General features: G+C 37.7%; 1 protein-coding gene across 1 annotated transcript in view; it reads right to left on the reverse strand.

The window, feature by feature from the left end:
* FGF14 (fibroblast growth factor 14) overlaps window positions 1–26089 on the reverse strand; it is an 801547-nt gene extending 775458 nt beyond the window's left edge. The window contains exon 1 of the mRNA XM_051984083.1: window positions 25500–26089. Within this exon, the coding sequence (XP_051840043.1) occupies window positions 25500–25707 (208 nt within the window). The 5' untranslated portion in view covers window positions 25708–26089. The remainder of the gene's footprint in view (window positions 1–25499) is intronic.
* Window positions 26090–26333: the final 244 nt, after the last annotated feature.

Below are 26333 nucleotides of genomic sequence, written 5' to 3' on the forward strand. Positions count from 1 at the left end.
CAAGAGCAAACCCCAGCTTGTATCCTTAAAATGAGCCAACTTGGGGCTCAGTCCTTGCAGAGGACCTAACATGCCATGCCATGCCATGCTATGCCAAGGAAACTTCTGCCCACTGAAATGATATTCTCTTTCAGCATTACACTCTATCCTCACCTATTTTTCTAATAAGACTTTATACCTCTCTGTAGGGATTTCTCTACTAGAAACTTTACTTCTTTTCAGACCTTGCCATTAAAGAATTCAGTCTTTCTAGTCATGCATAGCGAAGGCTGACTTCCCAATTCCAATAATAAACTTCTTTTTAACCAAGTCCAGCTTTTTGGGTTTGTAAATTCCTTTATGAAGGACCTCTGTGCTGCCAAAAGGGGGTTCCCACAACTCCCTGCCTTGTGCCAAATCCTAAGGGGATTTAGAGGAGCCAAACCTCTTTTTTTGGTTCCCTGAAACCTGAACTTACCACTAACCTCATCATTTAACTCCCTGACCACCTTAACCTCATTAATCATTAATACTGCTAATATCTGAGTATGGATTTGAATTCAAGTTTTCCTGAACATTTCCAGGCCCAATGCACAACCAGCTTCCTCATGGATATCATATCTCAACAGTACTTTCAAAACAGGAATCAAAACCCTAAGGAAAATTCAAAAGAATTTCAAAGGTGTCATTGATACCCTTTTTTTTGTTTTAAGAAAGTATTTCAATGTCTTTCCTTAATAGTATAATTCTATTATTGACATTATTATTCTTAGGAATGAATTGGAGGACATAAAAAGCATAGCAAAGTATAGGTTATTTGCTTTTTTATTGCATTACTAAGACCTGTATGACAAAATATATTTTAAAACTGTCTAAAAAAAGGAATAAAAGCAATCAAATGAAGTGAAATCTGTTGATAAGCCTGCTTCTACCTCCTGAACATTTCATTTTCTATGCTTTCTCAATCTAAATCTATTGAAATATTGAAAAGGAGACAACAAAAAAAAAGTTCTGAATAGCTCTTTTGTAGCAGAAGCATATGTAAGGAAAAACTGTTGTTGCTTTTCTATAGAAAAATGAAAAGGAGAGTATAAGAAGTACTGGAGAGCCACCTAACAGACATGCTCAGTTATCATTCCTGTTTATAAATGACCATGAAGAAGCTTTCAGATGGCTGCTTCCAACCACATTGCTAAAGGTCTCATACTTTGAGAAGAAGAATTTTCCTATTGGCTATGATATTTGGAAAGTTGATAACTCAATGGGTACAAAACATAGTTACTCACCCCCTCACTTCTCTCCTTTCTGGATGTGAATTGTACAAGACTATTTTGAGCTAAATCCCAAGAATTGGGTCAGTGAAGGTTGATTGGTTTTATTCCACCCCCCTTGCCTTGACTTCCATGTAATCGTAAGTCCTTGGAATCTAAAGTACATGTCTACTTAGGCAAGCCTGAGCCTGGGATTAGACTGCCTCTTTGTTTGTGGGTCTGTTGTGGTTTTGGCTTTTCTATCTTAAGAAATCAAATGTCTATCCTGAGAAGTGATGCAAGGACACTCTCAAGGCCTTTCAGAAGAACTCTGGAACTGATTCAGAAGAACATCTGGAAGATGGGAGACTCTGGCAAAGAAGGCCCCAGCATGGTGTGCCAGCATCAGAGAGAGTGTTGAGCTTTATGAACAAAGTTTGATGATTTGTGTGTGCTACGCACAATCTTGGAGACTTCTCCACTCCAGATATTCATACCAACTAATTCTGCCCAGCCTGTGATAAAGCATTCAATACTGGTCTAACCAGCCAGTCAGTCAGAAGCACAATTTTGTTTTGGTCCTCTTCAAAAACGAAGGTGACCAACAAACCAACCACCCAACCTGGGACAAACATGTCCCCTTTCTGAGTTCAAGAGGTAGAGATAAATCACTTGGCTGGAGCTGACATTATCCAGTGCTGCAGATGAGTCACCATAACTCCTCTAGTAGTCTTAAAAAAGATAGACCCAGGCCTGGCAGGTTTACCAGCAGAACTATATTGGGAGTTGTTTGGAAGTACAGAGTTAAGGTGAAATGTAAAAAGCCTCATTAACAATTTTTCAAACCCACTTATATTCTGATGAGGTTAAGTATCCACCTTCCAACAGATTTCTAACACTACAAGTTAATTCACTGAATCCTATTTTGTTAATGCATTTTTGCAAGTCTTTTAGATGCCACATTGTATGTATGTGTTTTTGTGTGTAGAAATAAATCGTCCTTCCCATACATGAATCATATTATATAATGATTTTTGTAATTTGTATTGTTATGCCACAGTTCTCTTTAACTGTCCTGACTCAGTTTCCCTGCACTAGTTTCCCTTGTCTCAGTTTCCTTAGCTGTTCTGTCTCAATCCCCTAAGCTGTAAACCCCCATCTGGCCCATTAAGACTGAGAACTATTTGCTGTAAGGTTATAAATTGTTAGCAAGATAAACAAGAGAGTAGACCCCCTGACTCTTTTCTATCCTCAAGAATTTACAATATCCCTCTAAAATATTCCAAGATACCTCACTGATATCTTTATTTCTGTGTATTTAGACATCCTGTCTCTGGGTTTTTAGGATTTATGGCCTCCCTATCCTGACAGAAGTTTTCCCTGCTTCTTACCCCTTCCTTTGTTTAGAGAAAACGTATTTAAGAAGTTGGGGTTCCTCCATTCATTGCTGAAGGCTGGCGGCTGTATGCTGGATGCTGTCCACTGGATTCTTTGAGATGACAGTCTCCTCCAGCCCTGGGACCAACATGCATTCCTTGGTTCCAGTATATCTTTATCTCTGTCTGACTGGATACTTTGAGACGAGAGTCCTGTCCAGTCAATTATACTCTCCCATTAATAAAATATTAAAAACTCTCTAATCTCTCTCCTGCCTCAGTTTCTCTGGCATTACAGTATTCCCCTTTAAGGGGAACATAAGGAAAATATTGCTGGGTTACTAAGATGGAGCATTTAAGGGGCCAGAGTATGAAAACACGGAGCCCAGATCCTTTTGATTAGAGACCAACTTTCCTAGAATTGGAATTCCTAGAATTTCCAGCAAAATTAGGTCCAGGATAGGAAAAATCTTGAACCCAGCAATAATTCTTCAGGGTTAGAAAGGTTTTGTTTCTTTTTTTTTTTTTTTTCAGTTGCTGCTTCAGAAAGATATAACCAGAATCAATACTACATAAACAACATTTTCCAACACTTCTTGGGCAACAAATAATGGAATCAAAAACTAGAAAAGATTTTAACCTATATGAGGGTAAAGGGAGTTGTGTATTGAATTATTAAAGAATAAATACAGAAAGAGAAATACAGAACACAGAAAGAATACAACATAACACAGTGTTCAGCACACTATGGTAAGTGTCAAAGGATCGAAGTCAGTAAATAAGTATTTATTAAGTACTTAATTTTGATAATCTAGTTCCTCCCCTCAAAGAGCTAATACTCTAGGAAAGGGATGAGATTTTCCAAAATGTCAATCATTTTACATATTAGTAATTCCCTTCTCAACCAGAGAACAAGGTCTTCTTCAGGGACTCAGAGAATATTATAATGCACAAAGGGTATTAGAGTTATAATACCCAAGCATTACATGAAATCTAGGAAGGAAGTGATTATAGAACACAGGATGGGGAGAGGATGAGTATCAGGAAGAAATTCTAATGATATGAACCTCTCTGTTAACCTTCTATTATTCTCTGGTTTTAGTCTAATATCTATGCCAGCTTGCAAAAATACCATGGTGACAGACAACACTGAAACCAACTGAAGAATAGCTAGACTTTAAGATTTAATGCATTTTGCAATTCTATCATTGCTTTCTAGGTTATCTGTGAGACCTATTTATTTTTGAGAAGTTTAAAATGGTGGCTGTTCAGAAAGTTGACATGCTTTGGATGAACACAACACAGAACAATTTAGACTGAGTAGTAAGTTTGACATGGATATGATTTTACATATGATTTTATTTAGTTTTGAAATTTTACTCTGTAGAGCTTTGGGTTCTACAGGTTGATTAAAAAATAATCTAAAAATCATTGTAAAGTCATAAAACTGATTGGTAAAGATACTATAGGCTATCTTATTTCAGAAATATTGGTTTCCAAATACAAAAGCTATATTCTATTAATACTCTTTGAATGGAACACATTTTGTAACCATTTTTGTTTCCTTTAAAATCAGATTATCATGTCCCTTTGTAGAATGAATATTTCAAGCAAATATTCCTGATAGGCCACAGATTGGCAAGATCCATGGCAGTCTCCGCCTAGCAAAATATATTCATAATGACCAAAATATGTTCATAATTGCAAGAATCCCTTCTATAAAGTTTGTCCTCAAAACACAATTATACCATTATGCACCATTATACAACTCAATATGTAAAAAATGTTAAATAGATTTTAGCAATTAAAAGAGTTCAATACACATTACCTTAAATTTAATTTAATAGAAATTTGAAGTCCCTTTGTATCTGGTTTAGAGTCTTTTCTGCAGCATCAAGTCTGTAAGAAAGTCTAGTTCAACTGCTTAGAATTTCAGTACATTCCAAAGGAGGAAGGGATTAAACCTTATTAATAATACTTAAAATAGCATTTTTAGGAATTTTGGAGCAATAAAAGCTTCCTGTGAATAAATGAATAAGTATCAAAAAGAATATGATCAAAGTCATCCTTAATATTTTATAGTTCTAACCAAAAAGGAAGAAAAAACTTTCATGAATTGCCAAAACCCTGTTCCTCTTTTGGTAGCAGAGACTTAAGCAGCAAGATGATAATTCACGGAATGAAGCAGATGATCCCAATTCCCTACCCTCTCTCTCCCTTCTACATCTTGCTGCACCTCCACATCACAAGACACTGTTATTTTCAGTTTCAGAATTTTTTTTAATTTTGTAATCTATTTGCTGCACTCTAAGTGTAACTATATTCTATCTTTGAGATCCATTTTTCCCAATATAATGTCTCTAATTATATCAGACGCCAGCAGAAAAAAATAGGAATTGGGTTTTTTTTTCATTGCTTTGTAGACAAGTTTTCAGGAAAACATATTTTCCATTTATAAAAGATACTTAAATTCTGTGCAATTGTTTTAAGTAATTTTTCAACTATTTAGAAATATAACATACTCATGAAGGCTATGGTAACGGTACTTAGATTGATAGAGAGTAGAAAAGTGTATAGAGTAAAATCCCTTAATTTTACACTCCATCTTTTTCAGAAGGCAGGCAGGCAGGCTTTGGCATAGGCCTAGTTCACCCTAAAATGGAGGTGTTCCACTGGGAGACATCAGGCACTTGCTCTTGGGAGACAGGACTGACACATGTATAGACATTCTGCACTGGCATATCAAGCAAGTAGAAAGAGGCTCTTGCTAGTGGCTGAACAGTTTGGACTATCATCATCTTCAAATTTACCCAAAGCACATCCACTCTCTTTTTAGTGCTGTTCATTCATTCATAGTGATGAGATTAGAGTTCCTGGTGGTCAGGGACTTAGTGACAGGTTCAGAGTTCAGGGAACCAAATGAAGAAGTTTGGCTCCCCTAAATCCCCTTTAGGATTCCTGCAAGGTAGAGAGTTGTGGGAACCCCTCTTCTGGAGATGCAGAGGTCCTTCATAAAGGAATTTACAAACCTGAAAAGCTAGACTGATAAAAAAAAGTTTTTTGCTTGCATTGGAAAGTCAGCCTTTGCTATGCATGAATAGAAAGACTGAATTCCTTAGTATCAAGGTCCCAGCAGAGAGCTATAAAGTTTCTAGTGGAGGAGTCCTGGCAGAGAGAGAGAGAATTTCTAGCAGAGAAATCCTGACAGGTATAAAGTCTTATTAGGGAAACAGATAAGAGAGTTAAGAGAGAGTAAGGCTGAAAGAGAATATCATTTCAGTGGGCAGAGGTTGCTGCTATGCCAGGAAGAAGTTCCTTGGCTTATTAGGTCTTCTGCAAAGACTGAGCCCCAAGTTGGCTCATTTTACAATTGAGGCCTTGGTTACAAGCTGGGGTTTGTTCTTGATGGGGGTGGTGCAACTTGAGTTGGAATTTGAATAGAGAATCTTAGAACTGAATGGGTGTTTCTTGACTAATCTTCAATTCAATGCTGTTAGAATCTCCCAACTCTGGACTCAATAGCCCCATCTAGATAACATGAAGCTCTTTGTCCCGTTTCTCTCAGGCAGGATTTTTATTACTGAGGCCAGGATTCAAGGAGAATCTCTCCTTCAAGGAATTTTAGAGAGAGTTTCAAAGGTCCCTCCTCCTCAATAGCAAGGAATATCCTGAGGTGAGTTAGACAGGGAAAGGATCCCTTGCCCTCAGGCTCTGTGGCCCATCCAGATCTTTGATCAGTTTCATTCCTCTTTTCAGTTCTAGGTACAAGGAATGAATCTCAATAACAACATGAAGCTCAAATCTCCAGGCCAGATGTTGTAATTAGACCATCGGGAAAAACCGTGAGAAAACAGAGGACTGCTCAGGGGAAGAACTGCTCAGGGAATCTTCGGACATGGAATATAATGCTATGTAAAAATTGAATTAAACTGTGAATTCACCTCCCTAAAGAATGAGGTCATGCATAAGGGATTATGTGCATGCACATCACCACCACCACCACCTATCCACCATTACCACCACCTCTAAGAGTTGATAGGAAATGTTTGAAATAATTCTTTCTTAAAAACTAATTCAATTATTTAGTTGTTAAATGGAAAATAAATCATTAGATCTTCTAAAATTTTAACGAATGCCCTCAGTAGGGGCTTGAGCCAAAGGTAGAGATGAAAGATAGCCCCCTATACACACACAACCATTTAGGGTACTGAAGAACTTTGGAGAGGTGAAAATGTAATACAACTAAAAGGGGTCAGGGCAAAGAATTACTGTTATATCTTGTTAGCTGTGACATAGGAAAAATTGCACAGGACTTAAAGTTAAAAGGTCTGGGGTAAACCCTGGTTGTGACATATACTAGCTGTATAATACTGGGAAAATCATTTATAAATTCCCTGAATCTCAATTTCCCCAACTTTAAGGTGCAGATCATATTTACATCACCAAACTTAAAGTTAACAAGATAACATATGCCATGTGCTTTGTAAATTGTAAGAGCCTATTCGAAAAGGAACTACAACTTGCATCTATTTTTCCTAGTTCTGGACATACATAAGTCAGGGAGCATTTATTGACCACTTACCATGTACCATTGTGCTAAATAGTAGAATACAGAATATATCCTATGTAGGGATAGAATTCCAAGAGAGAGAGAGAGAGAGAGAGAGAGAGAGAGAGAGAGAGAGAGAGAGAGAGAGAGAGAGAGAGAGAGAGAAAAGCACAATGTGGGGAAAGGGGAGAAGCAATTGGAAAGTTCTGGAAGGAAATCAGTGAACCAAAGGAGTTCAGGAGAAGGCAGCTGAGGTATGTTCTAATCTCTCCTCCATATAACTGTTCTTCAGATACTAGAAAGCAGAAATCATGTTTCCAGAGACTTTGCTCTCCAAGCTAAACGTGCATACTTCCTTCAGTTGAAATACTGATACAAATATACCTTCACTTTAGGTATAATCATTTGGAGTGTTTCTTCTGTGCCAATGTAGAATCATAAAAGCATAGATTTAGAAGTGAAGAAACATGGTTTTCACTTCCAAATTTTATTTAATCCAGGGCTTCTCAAACTTTTTCCACTCATGATCCATTTTTACCCAAGAAATTTTTTGGTGACTCAGGGTATACAAGTATATAAAATAAGTGCGCAAATCAAATATTTGCTGATAATAAATCACAATTTTGTGACTTTCACATTCAGTTATGATACCACATGTAGTGCATCACAGGTTAAGAAACTGGGAACTAGTCCAACCTATTTTACAGATGAAAAAGCTAACACGAAGTATTTTGCTCAAGATCCACTAGGTAATTAAGATTTGAACTCAAAGCTTCTAACTCTCAATCCAATTCTCTGTCCACTACACCATTCTGGCTTCTATTTTGAAGAATTTAAAATATTTTAAAGAGGAGTATGTTGTGTCACAAAATTCACAGTATACTTTATTAAATTTAATTCATAGTGTTTATTTATACAAAACAATGTTCATCGTATATAATCATAATCAATATAGTGTCATCTATATCATCATCACTTAAATTCTGAAGTAGCAGTGAATATTGTCATATCATTTAAACCTCCACTTCTTACCAGGTTATAATCAAATTCCTCCATAATGTCCCACAAAACTACTCCTCTGGGAATATCACTTAAGTCTTGGATTTCAAACCTTATAAATACTCTCAGTCCTTGAGGTCCCTATATCTGATTAGATGGCTGTTCCCATAACTTTTTTTTTAAGAATAGAGCTCATGGCCAGCCATCTCTTCATTTCTTGCCAGGCTAAAATCTGTACTCCTCCATTATGCCCCATGTAAACCTCCTCCCACCTCCTATTCACCTTCCTTTTATGTGTTATCGTTTATTCATTAACTCCTAAGATTTTTTGAGGACAGGGTCCTTCTCTTTATTCACAACTCTATTACCAACACTTAGCTCAAGATTGGCATATAGTAAATAGTAAATGTTTGTAAACTGATCTCCTTGGTCAAATTTATTTTAAATAACACAATATAATACAGAAAACAAGCAGAGATCTCAAATTAAAATAAATTACACTTTAGGCATGTCTCATCTTCCTCCAAGATAAAAGATATATCCATTTCTAACCTTACATTGTGCTGAGTATATCTTAATCATAGTTTCAAGCTGCTTTTTATCTACCACTATCTTCAACTTATTACACTAAAAAGTTGAAAACTTCTAAGAACTTCAAACTCCAATAGTAATTTTGTATAAGTAACTTTTTAACAGGGGATCAGTAATGTAAATGTTTTGACTCTTTGGTATGTATGAAAAGGTGGAGCATCTAAACAAATCTATAGGAAGAAGAAAGCATAGTATGATAAAAAAGAAATTTTATTTAAAATGAAAGAACCAAGGTTCAGATTTCAAGTCTTCATGAACTTGGGCAAGTTTCTTAACCAAATTACTAGGTCAAAGTTTCTCCATTTGTAAAATGAGAGGGTTGGATCAGATAATTTCCAGCATCCCTCAGCATAAAATTCTAAGATCTCTGAGTTGTATTAATGGCCCAAAAAGAGGGTAAAGGTACTTTGATTAAGGTTTGCAGTAGAATGCTGAGTAGTAATAATAGACAACCATTGGGAAAAGTAGAGAATTATGGAAGTTTATACTTGTGGCTTGCACTTCCTCATTCCTTACTCCCTTTCTCAGTCCTTTGCACTCTGGCTTTCAATATTATCCACTAATTAAAATGATTTTTCCAAAGTTACAACTGACTTTTAATTGCTAAATCTGGTGTTCTTCTCAACCTATAGCCTTCTTAAACTTTCTGCTTCATTGGACATTGCTAGATATGTGCTCCACTTTCGGACAGTGCTTTCTTGGTTCTGATCCTTTTCCTGGATCATCAGACATATCATGCCCACTGTATATATCAAATGATGCTCTGTATAGGTCACTCTTTTCTCGAAGTGACTTCATCAGCCCCCTTATGTTTAATTACCACCTCAACGTGGCCGATTCTCAGATCTCTACATCTGTTCCAAGTCCCTCAACTGAGTTCCTGACCTACATGTCTGTGGGACATTTTACCCTCCATGTCATAGAAACATCTCAGACTTAACATCTGACAAATTCATGGTCTTTATTTCCCAATCCCCTCCCACTTCCAAACTTCCCTATTTCTGCTCAAGTACCACCAATGACCCAGGTTGGGAACTTTTACCAACTTTAACTTTGACTCTTCATTCTCCTTCACCCCATATCAACCAGTCACTGAATTCTGTGATTTTTATGTCCATCACCTCTCCTGCCTCTGACCCATTCAACTCATACAGCCATTGCCTTAGTTTAGGCCCTTATCATCTCTCAGTTCAATTACCAAAATGGATCCCAATTTATCTCCCTGTGTCAAATGCCTCCCTTATTCCCATCTTTTCTCCACACGGCTACCAAAATTATTTTTAAGGACAAATCTGACCATGTTATTTCCTTACTCAATAAACTTCACTTAAATATAAAATTCTCTGTTTAGCTTTTAAAGTCCTTCAAAATTTAGCTCTTATGTGCTCCTACCTCACTGTATATTATTCCCTTCTCAAATCCTGTGATTCAGTCATGTTGGAATCTTTACAAACTGCTAACTCATTAGAGTTGATAGATTATTGATCTGATCTTACAAGAAGATGTTTTGGGCCAGAACCTGAAACAAGGTACTAAGTAGAACTAATTGATACAATGCTTGTGTTTACACCTTTATTCATTGGAGTTCATAAGTATGGGAGCTTCACAAAGTAAACTTTGTAACTTTGTGAATTCACACCTCCCTTGAAGCTCTTAGGGCCAGAGAGCACTATGGGAGAAAACCCAGAATCCCTCTCTCTCATATCCCACAATTCCTCTCTCTCGTATAAAAGAAACAGACAGAGGCTCTCGGACAGATTTCAGTGGAATTACATGAAGAGTGGAGTTGTAGAGGCAGATGAAAGCAGAGGCAGAAGCAAAGGACAAAACTGCAAGAGCTCTTAGAATCAAGCAAAGAGAGAGGCCTCTAAGCTAACCGGGCTATATTGGAGACAATAAAAGATCTGAACTTTTATCACCTGGCTGCATTTTGGGGTAATTATTGATCTGAACTGATACTAAGATTGCCTCCAAGAAAACCTCCCAGAAAAACCTATCTTTCTTCCCCAGAGAGAACCTTCTTATATTATTATTTATAAAGAAGAACAAGAACTCCAGCACAGTCAAATTTGTTCTTTCTGCTTCTCTGACAATACTCCAATTCCCATCTCTGTGCCTTTGTTAGCTATTCTCCATCCCTGAAACATACTTCCTTCTAAATTCCACCTTAATGGATTCCTCTGTCCTTCAAAATGTAATTCAAACATTACCAGGTTTTCCAAAAGTCTTAGTACAGATTTATTCTTTATTTGTTAAAATAGACACTACATTTCTTTTGTATGTATGTATATTTATATTTGTTTCTCCTTTATATTTGTTTCTCCTCTACTAAAGTATAAGCTTGAAAGCAGATAGTTTTGATTCTTTTTATTTGCTTCTTCACAGCCCAGTATAGTCTTTGGGCACACAGAAGACAGTTAATAAATACTTCTTGATAGAGACGATAAAAAAAAAAAAAAAAATCAGACTATTCTCCATTTTTGCCATTTGTAGCATTGACAACCCCATTTCCAACTCGAAGAAAGAATGCTATTGAAAAATCCCTTAAAATTGCATCTTGTAATGTTTTAGCTTGTATTTTTAAGGAAGATGTGAGGTGGACATTGAAAAGGAGGCATATTGTGCGTTTTGTTTGTAATCTTCATCAACAATAAAATGTTAGTAAGGCTTTGATGCCAGCTACTGAGAGCCTGAGAAGAAAAGTGACTCAGATATCTCCTGAAACAGTGCTTTTTCTCTGTTTCCGAATCGGAACACCTGGTGCACAAGAGGAAGATAGCTGAAGAAGAGAAGTTTTAGGCTTTGAGATAAATGGCTGTGTTTAAACACCTACAATTAGAGGATATTATTTTTGTTTTAGGACTTAGCTTTTTTTTCTCATTTTTTTTTTTTAATAGCACAGTAGAGCACACCATGTGCTATTTACAGGAAGTAAGAAGAATAGAGACTGCAATCTCTTCCAAACTGTACTTTATCTGGGAGGCAACATTATAGAATAGGTTACCACACAGTTCAATGATCCACTGTGATTGTGGAGACAACAAAATGTTATAGAGGAGGGGAAAGACATTTTAATTATTACTAGATTGATTTCTCTCTAAACAGGTGCACACTTAGAAATGTAAATTCAATAAAGTTCATACTTCCTCCTCTTTTATCAGATCTGAATAGTTCATCTGAAAATCTGCCTTTTAATTATATCACTTGACACCTCAAAATGAAGAAAAGATTGAGTACAAAAGCATCCTTTTTGACTTAGAACCATACATAATTACAAAAATATTGTATTGTCTTACCATATTTGGCTTATAGCATTTTCATTCCCTTATGTTTTTTAAGGCTTGAAATAAAGTTAACTTTTCCTGATAAAGATATTGAAAGGAGTGCTCATATTACTTAGCTATAAGGAGAATACATGTAATTTTAAAATTTAGAGCAAGTCCTCACTTGCTATAATAGCTACTTTACTTATTCATATTCAGCAAAGATAGTAGAGACATTTATTTGGGGATTCAGGGTAGGGAGGGAGAAGAGGAATGTTTTTAGCAGACAGGCAAAGGGGTCAAAGTAATGATTAAATCTAAAAATGGAAAGAGTGCAAGTAAAGAAAAGAAAAGAGACAAAGCAAAAAGATTCTCAGAAGATTTATTTGCTAATATTCTGACAAAGAGAATAAGGACACAGTAAATGGATATTAACTTATAGATAGTTTGGAGACATAATAAATAGAAATAGGAAAGGAAACTTTCTGCTACAGCACCAAAGACAGCATTGTAAGATAGTGCTTGGTTGTAAGCTAGTAAAACATGTTTTTTCAACTATCAACAAACTTTCTCCCCTGACTGCAATTTGCAAATTTATCAAGAAGAAATAAAAAGAGTATACCAAAAGTTCATTCCACTTGTTCCAAAATAAGGCTAAATTGCTTTCAAAACTGAGTAAGTATAAATAAAGGTATGTTTTTTTTTTTTTTTTTTTTTTTGGGGGGGGCACCTTTCTTTGGTTTCCCTATCCTAACTCAAACTCAAACATGTTTTCCAACTTAAAGCTACAGCTGCACTGAATTCTTTGCCTTTCTCCTCCATACTCTAAGGATCATAGAGACTTGTTAATCCATTGAGTAGATCTCTTTAGAGAAATACTCTATAATCTCAAATCTTAGAAATTACAATTCAATCATAATGATGATGCTTTGGCAATCCAGTCCTTCCCCGTCTGAGTGGCAACACTAATGGTAGGACATTGTCTCAAGATTCTCTAGGCTCAAAGTCGATTTTTACTTTCTGTAAAAGATTTGTATTAAAAATTTTAATGACCTGGTTTAATACAATACAGAGAAAGTAAGGAATATACCACTGGGCTACATAATCCTTTTTATTCAGTCATGAGTGGTAAATTATGGAATTAATCCATGGGCACATCATACCTTGGAGGAAGAAATATTGAAGCCTTTCAGCATATTTGCCAAGAAAATGGGGTCAAGAAGAGTCGGACACAAGTCACTAAGTCCATGATTAGTCCCAAAATGTTCTCATCAGACTTAATGCAGTTCTGTCACATTAGAGGTCTAGGTAAGGCTGTTTGTGAAAGAATGTGAAGGGTAGGAGTGGAGAATGGCAATGGTGTTTTATAGTATGTGTGTAACCATCTACAATTCTAGAATAACAAATAATCAACTGCAGGGGATATTTTCCCCCTAGGTTTCTTACCCTAAATACCAATACGAAGGTATTAATTAAATCTTAAGATTTGTTTTGGTTTTATTTTGGTTTTCATTCATTCCAAATAATATTTATAATAGGTACTTTAAGTGATTTTTTTTTTAAAGCAGCCAAAAAACAAAACAAACATGCAGTCACATAAGATCCTTGATACAAGACAGGAGGAAGAGAGAGTTTGCTAATAGATTACTTTAAACTACCTGGGAGCTGTACAAAACTTCAGGACACCTAAACCAAGGTAGTAATTCAACTACTAGGAGCCAGGTCATGTGCTAATGCCGGAATACAAAAGCAAAAATAGCACCAGAACTCAGGGAGCTAAGTGCACATGACAAGGTACACGTGCAAGTTATATGTACGGGATAAATTGATGACAATCACAGAATAAAGGCATCAGCTTTTTAAAAGGAGAACCCGGACTGGTCTCGGAGTTCTCGAACCCTTGCTGACAGACTAATGGAGGTCCAAGCCTTTCGAAAACCCTGAACCCTTCTTCAGTTTCTTGATTCACTCCTCCTCTCTCCACACTCCTAGAATTCCTACCCTTTCCTTTTAAAGTCCAGCTCTGCAGGGAGTGAGATCAGATTTGTCCTCTTGCCCCAAGAGAGCGGTACCGGACCCCAAGGAAGCTGCAAGTCTAGTTAAGCAAAACCAGCTCGGGTAAGAAAAGTCTCAGAATAGGGCGGGGCTTGCGGGTTGATCAGGGGCAAGGCGGTCCCGGGATCTCCGCCGCCTTTGCCTACCCTCCCAACAGTGCCGAGCCTCCAGTCCAAGCAACCTCAAAGGACCACGCGCCTCACAACTCCCAAGGACTCCACGCAGCTCCAGCTGTCAGTTCTCCCCTCCGGGTCCGGCTGGAGCCCGAAATGAGGATCCTCGGCTGAGGCTCCTCCCGCGCTTCCGGTCCGCGTCGTTTCCATAGCAACAGAAGAGCCCCAGCCCGCGAGGTCCTAGGAGGGAAGCGCCACTCTAGGTCGGCTCTTCAATAGGGTCAAGGGTCATCTCTGTAGCAACGAAAACTTCGTGCGCTACGGCGGCTCCAACAGGCCGATTCCGCCGCATTGCGTAGCGGGTCCCCTTCCTCAACTGAAGTCCCGGGGCTTCTGCTTCTCTTAGGTTAACAGTCCCCAGCCCCTTTCCCCGCTTCGTCATGGTGAGAGGAGTCTGTGATTGTTACCTTCCGCTAGCTTCTCCGTCCCCCCGGACCACCAGGCTTTACTCTGAGCGAAGTTACTTAAGGTTCCACCTCCACTGCTCTCGGGATACAGGCTTGAAAAAGGTCTCTCCCAACATCACCCATATCCCAGAGCGGGGACACTGAGGGCCTGCAAGGGGCAGTTATTTGCCCAAGGTCACACAGGTGGTTTGGTTACAGAATTGGGATTTGCACCCAAGTCTTCTAACCCCAAATCCTGTGCTTTGTAGCGAGTCACATCTTACTTCCCTGAGCTACCGGGGGTCAAGGATACACTTAAACTCGAGACCTCAGCCCTAAGCCCCCAGGCCGGAGCAGTTTGTATTTAACAAAACAGCCCGATCCCCACCTGCACCTAACATACTCCTCCGAAGTCAGACCCTTCAGCCATCGACGATGTTTTTGAAAAGCTTTCCATTCTACCCACCTCGTGAGAAATGATGAAAATAAATAATCAATGCATTTATTGAGTACTTGGAAATTTAAATAGCTCTTTGAAATATTTTTTTTCCCTAGCAACAATCCTGGTAGAAAGTAGTCATTTTGCAGAAGTGAAAACTTAAGCCAAAGCCAGGGTGACACAGCTAGTAAGCATCTTGCCCCGACCCAACAGATACCCTCCAGCAGCCCTCTTCCAGAAATTAGGCATTTCTGTCAACAACTTTCAGCCCTATCCTCACCTCCAATCCATCGTTTTCCACTTTTAAGTCAGGCCCTCATCTCTTCTTGTCTCCAGTCTCACCATAGCCTCCTGAATGGCTTCCCTGCCTCCACTCCTATCCCATTAATAGTTTTCACTGATGCCCAAGAAATATTCCTAATAAACTAAACTGGTTCTGTTATTCCCATTTCTAGCCTTCTCTTCTCTTCCTCTCCTCCTTGGCTTTTCTCCCCATACTCTTCTTTCTCTCTCCTCTTCTTCTTCTCTTCCTGTACTCCACACTTCCCACTTACCAATAGAATGAAGTATAAACTGCTACTCTCTAAAATCTGGTCCCAACATGCTTTTTCCAACTTCATCCCATATTATTGCCATTTGGGAACACTACCTTTTTATCCAGTCCAGGGAGAATCTGTCAAATGCCCAGGGTACATAGTTGGCACTATGAAAATAGACAAAATGAAAAACCCTGGAGCCTCAAGAAGCTTACATTCTATTGAGTAATAAAAGTAAACTCATATACAAATATATCCTTTCAAGAAGAAGATAATAGTCTTTACAAAGAAGGTGGCACATGATCATCTTAGCTTGGAAGACAGCTAGAATTACAAGCAGAAAAGATGAAAAGGGAAAGTGCCCTAGTCAATTTTGTGTATCTTTGCTTACATTTTCTACTGCTTGGCAAAAAGTGGTCTCTTCTCCATCAGCAACTTTCAAAGGATTTTCGTCCCTTCAAGGCCCAATTCAAGTGTCACTTCCTCCATAGATCTTTCCCTGACCAATGATTATTTCCCTCCAAGTTAAAATGATCTTCTTAAATGGCTCATAACATTTTTCTTCTCTATTTTTATTATGTTTTCTCTTGCATGTGTAGGGGATAGGAATTCCCACCATGTCTTTCCTTTTTTATTAGATTATAAGCTCCATGAGAACAGTCTTTTTTATTACTTCTAAACAACAAAACCAGCACTTATCCTCACAACATTAGGGGTTTAATAAGTGTTTCTTAATTGAATTGGAACAATGACAAGAAAACTGGTTCTGGACTTAAGATTCTTTAATGAGATTAAGACATCCACTTGCCGCTCCCTTTAAAGTAACTAGAAAAAGATAAAGCAGAAAAGAAAGAGAAAAGAGAGACACAGAGAAGGAAGGAAGGAAAGAAAAAAAGAAAGAGAGAGAGAGAAGAGAGAGAGAGAGAGAGAGAGAAGAGAGAGAGAGAGAGAGAGAGAGAGAAAGAAAGAAAGAAAGAAAGAAAGAAAGAAAGAAAGAAAGAAAGAAAGAAAGAAAGAAAGAAGAAACAAAAAGGAGGAAGGAAGGAAGGTAAAGGGAGAAGGAAGGGGGAAGGGAGGAAGGAAAGAGAAAGAACTAGAAGTAGCATAGGAGTGTCACCTGAAGTGCAGAAATTCATAAGGTTTATAGTTTTGCCTTAAAAATAAAAATGGCTAAAGACTAAAAAAAAGTTAATTTCAAGGCACAGTGGGCCCTCAAGGAGAACAATAGGCAACAGATTAGAAATAATGATAAATGCTATCACTGTCTATATCCTTACTGAAAGGGATTCTATGAAGAGAGAAAATGGTCATTCCAGTATCTTAGAAATACTTATGGAAAGAAAATTAAGGAATAGAGCAGGTGGCTCAATTTTCTCCAGGACATACAAGTAATGGTAACCTAGTGATTTATAAAGTTCATAAATTTCTAACTATTATAAAGTGCTATTATAAAATGAAATAAGAGAAGGAAAAAAGTTAATCCAGTATATAAGGTGGATTTGTACTTTTTAAGGTAGTTTGAAAGAGGGGCACTATGGTAGAGTTGATAGAAAGGTGGCTCAAGATGGGGGAAACCTGGGTTCAAATACCACATATATTTTCTATGTGTCCTTAAACAAGCTATTTACTTTCTCAGTAATGTGTATAACTGTTTGACTGTGAGTTGCAGAAAAGGTCCTGTACTTGTATTGGTAGAGAGCTTTCTCATCAGGAATCCTCTGTATCATTGAAGTCAAGATATAGTTCCTATACCCGCCTTTGCTAGGGCATAGCGAGGGGGAAAATATATACACCTATCTATATGTATTATATATATATATATATATATATACATACACACACACACTCTTCTCTCTTTTAATACTTCTTATGCAAATAATTGCCAAATACTTTTGATTCTGTCTCTGTAGGAACTTCCTCATCTTTCTACTGCCCCCTTTTCATTGCCACTATCTCATTACCTCTCACCTAAATTATGGATTAATTCTCTAAATTGCCTTTGGGCCTACAGTCTTCCCCCTCTGCAATCCACTCCTTATTTTGTCCCAGCAATTTTTGTAACTGACTACTGTGATCACATTATTCCCCCTCAAAAGCTGTCAATATTGTCCCATTATTTACCAAATAATTTTTTAGTATGACCTCCAGGTTTCTCCACTGTCAGCTTCCACTATCCTTTTCCAACAATGTCCCATATTACTTCTCCTATATTCCAGCCAAACTCTTCTCTAGTGTGTCCTTTCCCATCATCATACCTTTGTTCATACTATTCTCCCATATTAGATAGGTAGGGAGAATTAAGTATTCTCCCATACCTAAAACAGTCTAGCCTTATATTTTTCCTGTTAAAATATTTGACTTTGTAAACTCAGTTCAAGTATCCCCTCCTCCATGAAGGTTTCCTTAATCTCTGAGTTTGATATATTCTCTCCTTTTTCAAGTCTCTTTGCTCTGTTCGAATTTGTAGCTAGCTATTTGCATAGCTTCCCCCGCCCTGCCTCCCCACCTCACAGACTGTGAGCTTCTTGAGGGCAGGGGAATCCTCTGTTTTATAATCCCTAGCATTTAGGCCAATGCCTGGCATATTATAGGTACTTAACAATGAGCTCTTCTATACACTTATCATATTCTAAGTTATATTTTAGTTCTGAGTGTTATTTCTCAGTCTTATCCCTTCCAGATAAAAGGAAATGTTCATATGTTTTATAAGATAATAATAATAGCTACCATTTATACAGTGCATAGAAGGTTTTGGGTTACTTAAGAGCAAAGACTGTGCTATCAGCATCATCATCAAGAAGCATTAATCTTAATTAATACTTTCTATATTCCAGAAACTCTGTTAAGTATGAGGACCCAGAGATACAAAGGCAAAAACAATCCCTATCACAAAAAATACAGTATAATGAGGGAGAGTAGATGCAAACAACTATTTACATACAAGATGCATGTAGAATAAATAGCAGGTGATCTCACAGGAAGGTACTAGTAGTGAGGGGAAATTGAAAAAAGTAGTTTTGAAAGATGAGATTTGAACTAAATCTTAAAGGAAGCCTGGAAAACTAGGAGAGAGAGGTGAGGAGAAAAGCCTTGTTTCATCCATGTGTCTCCAGAACCTAGCACAGATCATTGTTCATAATAGATACTTAAATGTATTGAATTAAATTCAATCAAATAAAATGAAAGATGCAATGAAACATCAGCCATTAATAAGCTCTATAGCTGAAAAAAGATTAGAATTAAAACTCAGTAATCTGAAAGATTTTTACAAACTTTGTTCTATTAGACAATTTAAAACAGGCTTATGCTTACAAATAACTGACTCGAAAGAATGAATGAAAGTGAAATATGTGCTACTTTCATTAAACCTTGACTTTATAAATAGGAAGGTTATGCTAGTTATAGTCCTAAAATTCATAAATCTGAGAAAAACACATGACTTTTAACTACCTAATGAAAAAAAGTAAGCACCTAGAATAAATAGTTGCACAAATAAGTATTTGTCGAATGGATGGATACTATTGATAGACAAAAATATGAAGATTATACTAGTTATAGTCCTAAAATTCATAGATCCGAGAAAAACATGTGACTTTTGACTGTGAAAGTAAGCACTTAGAATAACTATCTGCACAAATAAGTATATATCGAATTGATGGATGATATCCATAATGGGAGAAATCTAAAGTCTGTGATTCTTATGAATCAAACATAAATATGAAGATTATGCTAAATACAGTCCTAAAATTCATAGATCTGAGAAAAAACACATGACTTTTAACTAACTAATGAAAAAAAGTAAGCATTTAGCATAAATATTTGCACAACTATTTGTAGAATGGATGGATGATATTGACAGATAACATACATACACAATTCAATATAACTGCCAACTAGGTGAATTTGTTGAGTGTGCTCCCTTTCTACGGTCTGGAAGAACTAAATTCAAATCCAATTCCACATACTAATTTGCTTTGTGACTAAACAGGTGACTTAACCTATCTGGATCAGTTTTCACAACTATAAAATGGGGATAATAGCACTCTAGGGTTGTTATGAGGATCAAATGAGTTATTTATAAAGTTCTTTATAAAACTCATAGCACTATATAAATGGTAACAATTATTATTATCTTACAAAACAGATGAACATTTCCTTCTATGCGGGAGGGTCTTAGAAATCAGTTCAATATCCAAGATATAGAAGATTGAGATCTTTGTCTTCTTGCCAAAGAAGAGGATCACCTGCTGCTAGAGTATTTAGTCACAAACATCAGAATTTTGTTGTTTCCTTTAAAAAGCAAGGCACAATGACATATGTAATAGAATCTGTAAATGCCATAGGAAGATATTTTACCAGGTGCCTAGACACATGCCTTGGCTACAATATTTTGTACAACCATGCTCAAGATCTCAAATAGAAACTGAATCCTTGGTCATCATCATAGAGTCTTTTTATAAAGTAAATTGGATGTCAGGAGGGATTTTTCCTAATCCATTCTCTGACCAGAATGTGGGAGATTAAATTGGGTGTTTGCTAAAGAAGGGAATATAATGAAACAACTTAGAAGATTTTATTATGGAATTCCTGTTATTCATATGTATGTAGAACTTCAATGTTTACAGAAGGAACATATTCTTCATAACAGCCCTATGAGGTAAGCAGTACTGGTATTACCATTCCCATTTTACAGATGAGGAGATTGAAACTTAAGAGAGTGGTCTACCCATAGCCATAGAGATAATAAGGGACTTGAACCTTTCTCTCCAATTTCCAAGTCCAGTGTTCTTTCCATAATAACCCACTGCCTTTCACATATAACTGTTCAACCATTAGAATGGTTTACCCTATAACTATAAAGTATTACTCCAGTTTTGAAGTATTTACATAGGGAGAAAGTTTATGATTCTGTTCAAGTAAAATTTGGTTTCAATAGAAGTACATGAAACAGTGCTGTCCTTCTTACTGAATGTACAAAGAAACTTCCTGAAAATGTTCTCCTTATAAATAAGTTGCTAAAACATGGAAGACTTTATTTGAAAATTTGTGACAGAATGATTCAACATGAAAACACATAAAACACAGATTCAGTTAGCTTCGGCATGATGTGAAAAAAATACAACAAACTCTCAGTTAAGAATATGTTCTAAGATGAATCAGGTAAGATATTGATATGGTCAAAATCATCTTCATTGTTAAAACTAAAACTTTATTATCATATTTGTTCATTTATATATTATAAGAAATTCACTGTTCTGAGAAAGTGGCCTGATTTTAATATTAACCTTTGATTATATATGTAAGACTTTCTTTGGAAATGATGCTAAACGACAATTGGTATTTCTGTTACTCAACCCCTAGGATAGAGTTCTTGACCTGCCCTCAAATCTGCAACTTGAAGATTTTCACACAGACAATCTGGGTTTGATCAATCTAAATGCTCTATAGTTAGAGAAGTTTGAGTTTTTTTACTCAGTCTGATTCTATAAGAAGCCATAGTTTGTGCGAAAGCAAGGGAATAACAGGAACTAAAAAACCTTCTATGCACCTTCTTGTTTGCATATTTGGTATATTAATTCAAAATGTAATAAACCTGGATGAAACGCCAGTAGATTTTACAGGTAACTTCAAAATGAGCTGAAGAACAGGTGCTTCTTTTACTCAAGGCAGCTAAGATTGAAGAGTGAGGCAAGTGCTGAAGTCAGGGTATTACCACTTTCTATTGATAGTAAAGGAAACAGGAAGTGATAGGTGCGCACGGCCACCTTGTTTGAATTAATGTGACAGAGAGAAAAGACAAACAGGGCAAGAGAAATTCTGAAGGTCTACCTGTACTTATCTGAGCTGCAATTAGGACAAGTACTTCCTACTTCTCTCCCAAGAGAGATCTTTTCTTAGTCCTTTGTAAATAGTGTCTTTGTTTATCTTTTTCACTCAGAATCAACTTCAAAAGCTTACTGAGCCTCTAAACTGGCCTCTAGTTTGGGATTGTGCGGGAGTTTGTTTTTTTATATTCAATGTCAATGTGAATGTCAATAATATTACTTAAATACTTATCTTTTCAGTCTAATCTTTTTTTTTTTTTTTTGACTCTTTATTCATTTTCTCTGAATTCTGTACTCAGAGTCATGACCTAGATAATGAGTTTAGTCAATCTATCATATTAGGACAAAATGTGATTTAAGAAACTTAGGCCTACTGGACAAAAAGAAAAGTCTAAACAAACAAAAAAAAGTCTAAACCCTCATACTTCCCTTTTGAGGATTTGCTAAATATTCAGTGACTGTAAAATTTTGTGAAACCTAAAGCTAAGTTTATTCTTAAACAGAAAATTATTTGATGGGAAAAGGGGGAATATTTAAAATATGTACTTCATTTCTTAGACAATTGTGATTTGCAGAAGTTCATATAGATACCAACGATCTTGGTTTCAAACATAGTTTCCTTTTGAGCCACTACAAAAAGTGAATCATGATTTAAATATTCATAATCCTATAGTAAAGATGTATTATGAAATGGATTCAAATTCTGAGATTTATTACAATGAAAATAAAAAAGATATTTCAATTAAAACTGTCATTTATGCTGATTCCTATAATAAAATAATAGCTACAAATTTCTGGGCCATCAGATAATGACTATTTCTTTTCCTAAGTATGTGGCAATAATATTGCAGCATTGGTTCAAGAATTCAGATCCTAAACTTCTTAAAAGTTTTAACAAAGTCAAGAACCAGGGAGTTTTAATGACAAAAAGTACACTAAGCAAACCCACAGGCTGGGAAAGTAAGATTTTATTTAATGTTATTTCTCCATTATAACATCATAAAAAGAACATTTTATCAAATTTCCTGATGCAGTAATATTATTTGCCAGTATTCTGCTTAGCTTCATTAAAATCTTAATGTAATTGCTCTCCTTTATAAAAAAAAAAAAAATGATAGTGTTCAATTTGTTTCTTTTGGCTTTACCTGCTAAGGGGATTTAGGTCTCTGTTTTATTTTAATTAATTAATTAGCTTGTTAGCTGAAGTACTTTCTTGGGGTCAGAAACCTACAATTTATTTCAGATTTACTAGCAAATGGATAATGAAATTTATCATGTAGTAACAGAAAAGCATTGAAGAGAAAGAACTTTTAGAGGGTGAAATGGAATGTCATAAAAATGATCAACAAAAACCATTGCAAGTCCCTAACTTAGAGACTTGTCATATCGTTACTCATTCATATTAGAATACTTGATGTTGACCATAAAACCAACCTGTCACTTCACACATAACTGTTTTAACATTCATTAGCTGCAAAATAAAGTACTCCAAAAGTAATTTATCATTTGTCTGATACTTTCCAAACACCAACGGTAAAATATCTATTTCATTCAAGAGATAGAGGTGGGTGAGGTGGGGAGAAATGTGAAGGAATTTTTTTTTTTGAATTATGTTTATGGGAAAGTTTTTCCAGCAAAAGTGTTTACAACAATAATTTTTTTAAACAGCAAAAAAACTTAGTGTTCCACTTTGAAATGAATATTTACTCTCTTCTGCTAACAACCAGTCTGGCTTCAAGGATCCTAGGCAAACTGACAAATAAACAGCCTTTACAATACTTCTTTCTTTAAAAGGGAACTAAATTAGATTTTAAAAAAATAAAAAAGTCCTGGATGAATAAAAAACGTCTTTTCATCAGCAGTCTTGGGCTTTTTCTTATTCAGATAAAAAAATTTTTTTCAGTCAACTTGGGAGATGTTTATGTGGATTCATATTTGTTTATGCAACGAATGCATTTGACTTTGTTTTACTTGCTGCTGTGGGTGGGGTGTACTTAATAGCTGATTCAGATATGCAGTTGGGGGAGCTGACAATTGTCTTTCCACCTTGAATTTCTCAGGATGGTGCATAATTTAAAAGTTCCCAATCCTAGGGGAGTTGAGAGAAAAAGTGAAGATGGATGGATAAACGAAAGAGAGAGAGAGAGAGAGAGAGAGAGAGAGAGAGAGAGAGAGAGAGAGAGAGAGAGAGAGAGAGAGAGAGAGAGAGAGAAGGATGAATAGACAGAAGGGAAAGGGACTTTGGGAGTTTGGGGGGACGGGAGGAGAGGGAAAGGTAGAGAGTGGAGGAGAAAGACTTAAGTCACTGCAGTACAGAAATTAAGAGTAATCAGGAGCTCCTTCCCAAAGCCTCAACACTAATCTAAACCACTGTCCTTTTCTTTCCAGACCATGATGATGTGTTCCCTTCTCGAGCACGGGGTGATCTGTCTTTCGGCTAGTCTAAAAACTCTGCTTGCTTTTTGGTGCAGAAGTGGTGGCCGCAAAGGGAGAAGAGTAGGTGGAGAGTTCGTCCCTCCGCCTACCACACCTCCGCCTCCTTCCCTCCCCCCCTTCAACCCTAAAGCAGCAGCATCCCCCTTGGAGCCCAGTCCGGCTTCTTTCCGTTACCAATTCCCTGGGGGCTGGGAAACAGCAGCCACTTGCTGCCGGAGCAGATGGGGGTTCTGGCTGCCAGTGCAGCCTCTTGTTGATGTTGGGGTGTCAGAAAGGCAGCCGAGAGCCTATGATCTACTACACTGCAGTGCCAGCGTCAGGAGCCTCCAGCTCCGGAGCTGCCACTGCAGGACAGCGAGCCCACACTCACCCTCACGAGCGCGCACACACACACACAACCCCACGCTCCCCTCCGTACACACAAACAGACCTCCACGCACACTCTCCAACGTTTCCTTTCCACGCAGCGATGCTTGCGGCAAACCAAGCCGTGGGAACTAGGGGGCACAGAGCTGGGATGTGTGTGGTGCTATTTCCCTGAAAGGCAGCTGTGAGGTACAGTGCCCAGACTCCTGGCTGCTGCCGCCGCCGCCACCGCCACCACCCAGTCCTTCTCCTCCTCTTCCCTCCGCCTCTCCCTCCCTCCCTCCCCCTTGTTGCTTGCCCACAACTACGCGGCCGCCCCAGAACGCCCCAAACTGATCCAGGGAGAAAGTGAACCCGTGGGATCTGACTCCCCGAAACACCTGCATTTGCATTTCTTATGTAATGTACTGCAAGTTCCCTCGTTGGAGCCCATTTGAACTGAGGCGCATGATCACCAACCATCACGCTACAGCCCAGACCCACATCCCAGCCCAACCAGGCAGCAAAGCACCCAAGCAGGTTTCGAGCAAAACAATAACAACCCCGTCCTCCCCAGCCCCCGGCGTGCAGTAACAAAATGCTGCTGGGCACAATGTGGCCACTTGGACTCGATTTCCCTCCAGGCATCAGCCCTGGGAAAGTCTCCTTGTGACATGATGTGTCACTGGCAGACGGGGGAATGAATTAATCCACGGGCACTGTGAGCTAGTGAGGGAGAGGGAGGCGGGGGATGGTGGTGGTGGGAGGTAGGATGTGAGAGAGGGAGGGATGGGGCCTGATTTTACTTCGGTAAAGGTGATCAGTGTGACGAATATTCTGCAAGCTAATCAGAAAGTATTGTACCGGATATCTCAGCTCCGGAGCCCCATGTCACTGAACCCTCAGGGAGGGCAGTCTAATAAGTATAGAAAGCCCCCCCTTTCCCATCCCAGAGCCTTCTTCCCCATAACTACCGAAGCTTTAGCTGCCTAAGGGGAAACCGCTAAGCCACCGCACTTCAATATTCCACCGAAACACGAATAAAATAAAAAAAGGTTTAAAGTTTTCTCCCCTCCAATGCTGGGATGTGTCACAGCCAAGAGATGCTGATGATGGTTTTCATATTCGCTGAAGCTAATCCAGCTGTTTATTCATATAGCACCTTTACATGCAACGGCCGGTCCTGGCTCTTTATATTTTCCCTTCCTTCCCTCTTAGTAGAATTGCAGAGCTATCTCTACAAGCAACAGACAGGTTATTATGAGGGAAAACATAACATTATACATGTTTTGCTTACCAGTTGGGTTCTTGTTTTTCTTAAGACTCTTGCCACAAAGACACTGCAGCATATGCGTTCCTTTGCTGAAAATGTTCCAAAGAAACCACATTGATTTGGGCGAAAAGCAATCCAGCAGCTTAGACACCCTGAGAAAGAAGAGATCCTTGTGGTTGCATAATAATAATTTGAGATCAGTTCTCCTGAAGAGGGGCACCAGTTTTACCATAGGAAAAACGATAATATTCCGATCTTCTCCCAGTTTTTTCCCCTCACGTGGTATATTTCTTTGAGACTTCTCAATGAATGTTTTTTCGTCCAGGATGAATGATTTATCCCCCAAGATCAACACTGGATTATTACCAAAAGGGTGGGGGGGGGAAAATCCTTTTCAGCATGAAGCCAAACGAAAAGGCAAAGAAGAAATCCCAACTGAGGCCAAAAACTAATCAGGGAGAACAGTAATGCACAAAAGATCCCCAAAGAGAAAACCATAGCCTTTTACTTGATCGCTATGAGGATGGGAGGATCTGCAGAAGCCAAAGCAGGAATCATCTTACTGAAAGAAGACTGCCATTGTGTAGCCCCTAGGAGAAAGGAAAAAGAAGAGGAAAAAAAAAAAAAAAAGGAAGAAAAAAAAAAAAAAAAAAAAAAAAAAGAAAAAAAAAAAAAACAACCACACACACTCACACACCAATACCACCTCCGGAATCAAGTCTGACAGTTGAAGATACAGATTTCCCTCTGAAAGTGTCGATTTTTTACAATAAATTTCCAGTGATCTGAATAATCTGTCTGAACCTGCAGTTCTCAATCACCTCGTAGAAAAGATGCAAATTTAATTCCCCCTCCCCT

This window comes from Antechinus flavipes, chromosome 3 (assembly GCF_016432865.1).
Source record: "Antechinus flavipes isolate AdamAnt ecotype Samford, QLD, Australia chromosome 3, AdamAnt_v2, whole genome shotgun sequence".
In the NCBI taxonomy this organism is placed as follows: Eukaryota; Metazoa; Chordata; class Mammalia; order Dasyuromorphia; family Dasyuridae; genus Antechinus; species Antechinus flavipes.